A 10,149-nucleotide genomic window follows, 5' to 3' on the forward strand; every position below is an offset into this window, starting at 1 on the left:
TCCATGGAATGACTAGGGACAAGGGCCACCGAGAGGGGACCTCGGCGTGGGCTGTCACTCAATACGCGTTTAACATTCCGATTCAAAGGTGCCCGAGAGGGCCGAACCTCGACTTGATCGGTTGCTGCTATCTGATTACATTAGTTTCAGGTGTACTCAAGATCTTAAAGAGAATAAACGATTTTCTGTTGTTTGGTTATTTATTTGGTTATTTTCTGGGCTATGTGATATTTATTCCTCTTCAGGGAAGCCCCTTAATTATCTAAGGACCTGAAATACAATATGAATAGCTTAATTCTAAATCGCCTACATACAAAGTCAATCTTTATCAATTTCAAAACGCTATCAAATCAATCACGGTATTATCAGTATATGTTTTGAAATAAAAAGTCGAATATTGATTACTATAGTAAAGATGCCTAATGCTTAGTAACGGCTACTATCTATACTATTATAAAAAAGCGTAAACACACACTTTTTATTGCCTAAGATCTCAGCAATAACAGCATGTTTTCGAATAATTCTTTTTTTTATAAAAATCTCTACACTTACGTCACGCTTTACCCAATATATCATCACGCCATTAAACTTAGGGGTTCAATATTTTGGATAAAAACCCTAATGTGGGCAAGAGACCATAAGTTGCTGCCAACATCAAGGAAACAAGATTGCCATAGTAAGGTAATTGGTATTTTGACATTTGCTATTGAGAATTTAACAAATGTAAACAATAAATTTATAATTTCATGCGGGTGAAGCCGCAACAGCTAGTCTTTTATTATTCGACGCATTTTAAATCAGTAATCGCACGTACAAAATTAGACTAAAGTTCGCTTGTCTATATATATTGTAAAGAGGAAAACTTTGATTGTAATGAATAGACACAAAAACTAATGGGTCGATTTTAAATATTCTTTCACCGTTAGAAAGGTAATTTAATCTGTGAGTAACATAGACTATATTTTTTCATTTCTATTTTATTAAACAAAATGTTTTCGATTTATCCTATTTCCTAAAATTATATTGGTGAATAGAACATTTCTAATCAAATTTAGACAAATACTATTTACTAAATTTTACTCGGATCAAAGTGTTGCAACTGACCTCTAAACATCCAGACTTTATAACCAATAACTTGCATCTTAAGTATGAAAAGCGTTATTCGTAAAAATCGTTCTCAAACTTACTCACAAAATAAGTACGTTTATTGTCTACATTTTAGTTTGAAAGGCTTTTAACCTTAACGGAGAACAAAGTGGCCTAGAAAAAGTGAATGCTTTTGTCTCCATATATTAAAATAATTTAGAAACAACGAGTTATAAGCCGATTTACACGTTTTTTTACTGACAGGAGGATAAAATGTTTTTAAGATACAGGAAGGAAGGAAGTGTACATGATATATGTAGATATTGTACGTATAAATACTGCCTAAACGGCCTTTAATGAGCCTTATTTAAATTAATAATGAGATTTATTTAAAACTAGCTGTTCCCTTGCGACTTCATCCGCATGAAATTATGAAAATATCATTTTATTGTTTGCATTTGTCAAATTATCAATTGCAAATGTCAAAATGACATGACCTGACGTCAAACCTTGGTAACCTTGATCCTTGATGTTGGCAGCAACTTATGGTCTCTTTCCCACATTAGGGATTTTATCCATAATATTTACCCCTAAGTGTAATGGCGTGAAAATATACCTATAGTCTAAACCGTAAAGAAAGTGTAGGGCTTTTTATTAAAAGAAGAGTTATTCAATAATATGCTGTAATTGCTGACATCTTAGACAACAAAGAAGTGTGTGTTTACGCTTTATTATAATAGTATAAAAGTATAGATAATATTCCTATTCTTATCATCATCATCAGCAGCCTTTCTCTGCCCACTGATGGAGATAGCCCTTCCCCAATGCCTACTACAGAATGCGGTCCTCCGCTTTCCGCATCCAACGACTTCCCACCTATTCTTGTACAAATTAAAAATTCGACGAATTATTCGATTCGATTTAGACATCCGGTCTATAACAGCTTGAAGATATCACGAATATATCACAATAATCTTCAATTACGTTACATATTTAATGTAATTTTCATGTTTTATAGTTGTCATGTACTGTAACACTACACAGCCGGGAAAGCGAAAAAAGTAACTAAGTGACTAAACTATCGCACAATCTCGCTTTGATTCCTATGAGCGTATATGGAAGTACACTACTCGATTTTTAGTTGTGCAACTAAACAGTTGAATTGGCTGCGAAACAATCGACAATCGCACAACAGTTACGCGATACATAGGGAATTAAAAAAATCGAAAATCACATTGGTATATAGCGGGAATCGAGCCCAGAATCTGCAGAAGTCTGCCTTAACTGACCAACCGACGCTCTTGTGCCACATGACGTTGATCAAACACCAATTTCCTGTAAGGAAAGTTTTAACCTGTGAAAAAACACGTGAGTACGATATCAATACGTGTAATCTGATCGTTTAGAAACGTAAAAGTATTTCCAGATGGTTATCACATTTTTATCTAATTTTAATATATTCCGATTGTTTGGCGTCATTATTTTTATGATTCAAAGTTTGTTAAATAACTTTGTGAACCCAAATTGTCGTTTAATAGAAATCTCTTATTCATAAATAACTAGGTTTCGTTCGCGACACTGTCCGCGTGGAATTTAAAAAAAAAACAAATGAGTAGCCCATGAGTTCTTTCAGATTTCAGACTATCCTCTACATCTATGTCCAATTTCATCGTAATCCATTCAACAGTTTAGGCTACAAACTAACAAACCATTTAAACTTTCGTATTTATAATATTAGTAAGAGTAAGATAGATATTCAGCAAATGATTATTCCTCTCTCTCTCTAAATCGTTTCCTCATTCCCGAGGATCACGACCTCTTTCACCATCTCTCGAAGGGTTTTTTTCCCAACTTAGTTCTAGATGATAGAAAATGTGACGTGAAACAAATCGGAACATCGGAAAATGTCGAATAACATGTTCCAATTCAAAATCCATTTTGTACTTTGCTATTCAAACTTTATAGCGACTTGCAATTTCGAACGAGACGGTATACAATTTTAGGTCTTGACGAGATTGACACGCGGTTCACAATCGAGCAGAAGTTGGACTGTGGAAGTTGAATACCAGTCCAGCTGTGTGAACTAGGTATAAAATGATGCCGGCACACTCCAGCACTTTTCACTCTCATTGTACCAGACTGAACTAGTCAAGCCAAGCCGCTATAAAATTTGAATCTTATTATTGTAGTTACTAGTCGCATGTCGCGTTCCTAGGACAAGGCCTTTCAGATTACAACATAACCTTCAAAATATAAGACTAGGCTAATGCTTTTTCCATTAGATTAGATCGTTATTGATAAAACCGTACATTAAGTACATATTCAAGGGAATATGTACTTACTAAATGAAGCGATTACTACAAATACAGCACTTTTGTATGAGCTAGTGGTATATTGGAACTTTTTAATGATTGCTGCCCCTCCAGACCTAGCCGGATCATCGAATAACAACGCCTATGATGGCTTTAGATAGATAAAACAAAAAAAGATGTGGAAGTGATATAAAGTAAAACAATAATTTAAAAAAAATGTTAAATGGCATTGGCATTAAATTAAAGGTGAATTGTAAAGAACATTATGAAAAATTCAAAATGGCCGTCATAAACTGACGGATGTTTACCACCATGTCAATATGAACGTGTACAAATATCAGTGTAGTGGAGTTTAGAGGTTAGGTGCTGTCTTAGCTAAACTGCCGACAGTCTGGAAACCACTGACAGTTCTGTAACGTATTAGAAAAAAAACAAAGAAATCTTTATAATTCTCTTTATTCCTTCAATACTGAAACTTTTTTTCATCATCGAATCTGTACAAAGAATAATAAACAAGAAAGTGTTTCAATTTTATATACAGCTAGCTATAGATATATAACCTAGAAAGTGTAGCCCGCGTCAAACAAAAAAATTAGGGACTGTCCCACCAAATTGTATATTGTCTGATAACAATCGAACGTGTAAAACAAATAACCGGATTTTTTTCCCTTATCTGCCAGTAACGTCATTTTCAAGCTATTTGAGTCTGTATCAGGCAGTGGTGGGACAGGCCCTTAATATCCTATGCGTTCTATGTAACATCTATCCATCTAAACTTTCGTATTTATAATATTAGTAAGATAGATACCTAATGATAAACACAAACGTGAGGCGAAAAAACAGCCATTGGAGGCCTTTTATTACGGGCAAATTCCTTCATTGTTTTCATTTACAATAAAAATTTCCATTTCAAAAATAAACTCTCGATTAGACGTTAAACACTCCATCTATCTATACTAATGTTATAAAGAGAAAGGGGAATTTTGTATTTTTGTATTTTTGTATGTATTGAAATAACTCAAAAACTACTGAGCCGATTTCAAAAATTCTTACATCGATAAATAGCTACGTTATCACTGAGTAACATAGGCTATAAGTGTTACAATTATTATTTCCGCGCGGTCGAAGACGCGGGCAAAAGCTAGTAGGTTACATATCTATGTTGCTATTTCGCCAAGCCTGATTCAAGCAAAACGCCTCAGACAATCGAGACGATTTCGGTCTAGTTCGAATTACGTACGCAGATAATGATATTGATAAAATATTTCCAACGAAATATATTACGTAAACACTCCCCGAAGATGATTCACTCGACATTTGACGCAGAAATTTTATTGTAGAAAAAAAATAAGTGTTGTTTATGATCGACAAATCATTTAGGTTATATTTACTAAAAATAAAAAAAAATGTGATAACATTTTAAAACTTTCGAAATCAGCAAAATGAAGCATTCAAAAAAGGGTAATTTTAATACAACAGGTCTCAAAAACATACTTCATTCTTAAGCAAATATTCTACATGATAATTTTAAGTACACGACATATTGGTTAGGGAACGGCGATAAGTCGATTTTGTATCTGTGAAAACTCGTCTTTAACAAACAATATTTGCGGTTTACGATTCTAGCCGTCTTCTTAAAAGAAGGTTATCTTCTCGTATGTATACGTTACACTTTGGCCTATCATTTGTAAATTTTATCTCATAATCTACTTACGTAACGATTGTAATAAGCTGATAAAAAAACGCTGCCAAATAGAAACGCCGCGAAAAGGCTCCATTGTGCCGACGAGGTCAACGTTCAACCAGTCTGCATAAATATTACTATCACAATGTAATATTTTACCAAACATCAGTACTTTACAAGAAACAACCAACGATTACAAAAAATACAAGGTGTTATTGTACTTTCGATATTTTTTTAATTCAACAAAAGAAAATGGCTTCACATTTTGCACCAACTAAAATAAAACATGGCAGCTCATCATACATGTCATATTAATATTTTTTAAAATATTTATCATCCAAATTAATCACAGAATCGCATTAAAATTAATTAATAATACAGGTAATGTAAATCGAAAGATAACATTCTCAAAAATTTACTTTCATATTAAATTAAAATCTTTTTTAAGAATCGCATAATTAATATTTATATCGATAATGACGTCTAAAGCAAGATAAACAAAATATGGCGCGCAATGATTTAACAATAGATAAACAATTGCATAATTTAATTCGATTAAAAAAACCTAAAACGTCTGTGGGATTCCACTGTCGAAACATTCGTACAAAAAGTAGTGTTTTTATATATTTTTGGATGAATATTTTGTGTGGTGATAAGTCGAGAGCAAGTGGTTGTTTTTTTTAATTGAAAAAAGAAGGATTGATTCACCGTTTTATAAGTCCAAAAATAGTAGCCTTTTCAACTTTTTAAAATTATTTCGTGTTTTTGTAGTAAGAGAAATATTTTAGTATTAAATAAACGTGCAATTAATTGTTACATTTGGGAATGTGTCTATCGACATGTTTTTTGCAAATGGCGCCGGCTTAAATATTGGCGAGCGCATTAATTGGAGCAAATAGACTATCACACTTCACATTTGGTGCTTGGCCCGTTTTAAATAATATGGGTCAAGCGAGAGAATGTTGAATAGAACTTGAGGTATTACTAATTAAATTTTAAATATTTAATAACTCAAATAAATAAAGAAATTCAGACATTTTATAAACGTTAAGTAGAAACTAATTTTACATGGTCTTAATTTTTTTTAGTTTTAGGCAAACTATTTGGATTCCCTACCGTTGTCATGTTTAAAAAACCTTGTAACACTTTCAGTTACCAGCAAAAAAAATCAATAGTTCATAATGTAAACTTTAATACATTTCCATTACCGTGAACTTTTTAACGTCTGCACTAATTGAATCAATTAAAGTAATTATAACAACATATTAAGTAAAGGAACGCCCCGTCCTTTTTTATCAAACGCCCTTTTGGCTTTCTTTATAGATACATTTAACTAATTTCCCGACAGACAGAACATGTTTCATGAAAATTTATGTTAGTTTGCATGTATATTATATTACTATATTACTTTTCTTCAGGTTTTGATGTCTTTTGATGAAGACCGTATAAAAATTCGTTAATTAGTTTATAGATAGAACTAATGATTTTGGTAATGTTTAAATTTCTTTTATGCGTTACTTTTCAAATGTCTGAACCTTATACTACCGTAGAGTTTTCGTCCAATTAACTCTATCATCCGTCATCGCAGTCTTCACTCCCTTCTCGATCATGTTACCTTTCACGCAATCCTAGATGGATCTCTTACCAGAACGCCCGTCCACACTCATAACTAACGTTCTTGTCTAGATATTTCTTGAGTCTTACAGTATCAAAGGTAATATTGGTTAATGAATCAAGTATGCAGATATGTGCCAACGAGTCAGTCATAGAAAAATTATGTCAGGAATTAGATCAAGCTATTTGTAACGTAACGTCCCTATGAAAATAAAAAATGAGATGAATAAGACTACGCAGGTTAGAATCCCGATTTTTTGGTACCATAGACAATTACTAGAACTTTTTAATTAAACATAAATGTGATTATTATGTCATCAGTCAAAATATACATTATTTATTATTTTTTTGAAAACAAATTAATTTATATTAATTGGGGATCGAATTCAAGACTGCAGAACGGTTAACATTGAACAAATAGCCGAGTCGAATGTACATTTGAAACATTAATACAGAACGAAATGAAAAAACCAAACGTTCCACTTCCAGAAACAATACCGAACCTACCAATATAACCTTGACCCTGCTCAGCGGTAAATAGTAACTACTAGATTGACATTACGTTAGTTTCATAGATCAATATTTTTTGGTTCAAAGAAAGCTTGCAATTGAAACATCGAGGGCATACCGAGTACCGATGTGTACAATGGTTTTTCCGCCAACAAGTTTGCAAAACCGGATCGGTTCGTCATCTCATTTTACAAGTAGAGCCAGTTCGATACGGAATGAGGAAATTAGTCAACAAAAACGTTATTTGTTTTGTATTTCACCTTTAAAAAGATAACGTTTCACTTGCAAATAACGGTTTTTTAACCTGCCGGTTTCTTGGGTCAAATGTAGTAATTAATCTGTAATATGTAATCTATACTGATGTTACTAGGTAAAAAAATCTTAAATGAATTATTGTTTGATCAAAGCATACTAATAATTTATTTTTCTAAACATGCTAGGCATTTTTGTAACTGGAATACCGCGAACAAAGACGACTTAGTAGGGAGTAACATTTGCACCGCCTTTCGGGGTTTCATTTGTCTTTTTAATTTGTTTTTACGGATGTCGCTTTTGGGAACAGGAATATTTTTTTTTCCACATTAATCTATTAAATCATGATTACGGTAAAAATAATGGATGTACTGGTAAGAGAAATTTTTAAATATACCCAATATACATATGTATATGGATGTATGATGTATAGATGTTGAACCATACAGAGATAACACTTTTTGTACAATGTTTCGTCAGTGGCAACGCATTGTAAAACATTTAATACTGTTTACATATTTACAAATACTGATAGTAGATAATACACCTTTAAAACAATAAAGTTATAAAGATATAAATACAGTGTAAAATACAATTGCGATAATTTAAGTAAATACATAACAAATATACTTTAATGATAAATAACCTTGTCGGTAGAATTAAGTAACAGACAAAGTTTTAACCAACTTGATGTGAATTTGAAATAAAATTTCTACAAGCAATTAAATAATCATTTACTCCTATTCCTTCCATCTGTAGAAAACATGCCAATCAGATGAGGTAAATTTAAATTATCAGCAAATTAAACCTTTTTTTTGCCATTAAACTATTTTAAAAATAATAAATTTAATTAGACATCATTATCAAAATCAGGGCCAATGTATACCAATAGTAGGTACATAAATAAGTGAAGTATATAACAGTACATAGAAACAATAGACACAAAAGACATTAAATAATTGGTCTGTTACTCGGTGTGTATTGTTACAAATAAAGTAACTTATATATTTAAGCAGACTTAACTAAACACAACAGTATTGAGTATTTTATGGTCCTGTTACCATTACATAAAAATTATAAAGAATATAACCAGTTCAATGTAAAGAGTGACATCTATTATGGGTCAGCAATGAATCCGCTCAAAAGTTCAGATCAAAGCATTGAGCTGTGGCACAACTGGCTTGGCTTAATGTCTGAGAGTCAAGTTACAGAGCTATCAATCATTCATTCACGACTCGCAGCTCATTAAGCCTGCATGCTTTACACATATGCCTGGGAATTTCAATGCAGATCGAAACTAACTCAATGTAGGTACAAATTGACCTGAACTGAAAGCAGATTCACTGATCTTGCATAAACTGTTAGCTCAATTTTAGTTAAATTAAGTAGACTTGTGGGGTCTCAATATCAAACTCTTTACATTGAATGGATGGGTGCATAAAAATTGTTAGCAGGGTGTTTCAGTACCTTTGGACATAACTGCCAGTCTTGTCTCTCAACACTCTTTGGTAAAAATCTAAAGTAAAAAAAGTTTTTTTTTATTACGCTATGTCTTTTAGTTTTAAATCTTTACAAAATGAAACAAACATCATTTTTGGTCCCAACTCAGGCCGTTTTTAATTTTCTTTAAACTTCTTTAGTCCAAAGGTACATGTGTATGGATTAGTAAATTATTATGTTCACAACCGATATATAGGAAAAAAATACAAACCAGACACAAATTCAGATTCTAAAGGAAAATTAGTTTTAATTATTGATATTATAGAAAATAACACCCTGTATTACAAAAATTGTACTCATATGAATTTTTTGCTCAATTTAATATTGTATGAAGCAAAAATTGTAGCATGATAATAAAAAAAAATTAAATATATGAAATATTTACAATTGGTAATTATTTCATTTATTGTAGTTATAACTGATCCTAACTTGTTGTTTGAAGTAGAATGTAAACTAGATTTAACATAATATGTTTAACACAATATGTAAGACTTGGTTCCAGCCCATTTAAGTGATAACTTGTTTATTACAAAATAAGTACATGCATTACACAGCAGGATTTGCTTGAGAATATGAATGTTTTTGTTTGATCTTAAATAAGACTAGAAGAAATTCAATGTCGAAATATTGTTTTATTTTTCAGATAAGAAAAAAAATATTAACTAAAAAAATAAAAAGGTTATTCATGTTTTTCAATGGAAATGACTAATTTGATACTTTGAATGATGTTATTTATATCATGAATAGTATGAATAATTCACTCTTTTTAATAGCATTGTCAACGCTGAGACTGTTATGTCTCAAACAGTGGACAATGTGGAAACAATATTATTATGGCAGATCACAAATGGTAAAATTAAACAATTACCACAGCTATGGATACAATAGCCTGTCATTAAATCTATAAACATACAAAACTCTCTAAAACAAGAATAACAAGTATCCACCGTTGTATTATAAATTATAAATAGCAGTTAAAATAAAACCTTATGCTAACATTATAAACACTCATTCATATACGGCAGCGAGGAATATCATCCTTGTGACGGGCATGCTGGCAGTACACAACATAACCAAAACATTCACCAAATTAAAGCTTTTATAAAGGGAGGGGTCTCGCTCAGAACTTCAGCTTGGGCTTGAGTTCGTGCGCACGGCCGCCCCAGTCTAGCCGGTAGCAGCGAGTCCGCC

At 32.1% G+C, this 10,149-nt stretch overlaps 1 protein-coding gene across 1 annotated transcript in view; it reads right to left on the bottom strand.

Moving 5' to 3' along the window:
• Positions 1–262: 262 nt before the first annotated feature.
• The window catches only part of LOC106103104 (ceramide glucosyltransferase), an 11,252-nt gene continuing 1,365 nt past the window's right edge, over positions 263–10,149 (bottom strand). The window contains exon 2 of the mRNA XM_013282769.1: positions 263–270. Within this exon, the coding sequence (XP_013138223.1) occupies positions 263–270 (8 nt within the window). The remainder of the gene's footprint in view (positions 271–10,149) is intronic.

The sequence above is a fragment of the Papilio polytes genome, unplaced genomic scaffold (assembly GCF_000836215.1).
Source record: "Papilio polytes unplaced genomic scaffold, Ppol_1.0 DF823868.1, whole genome shotgun sequence".
NCBI classification, from domain to species: domain Eukaryota; kingdom Metazoa; phylum Arthropoda; class Insecta; order Lepidoptera; family Papilionidae; genus Papilio; species Papilio polytes.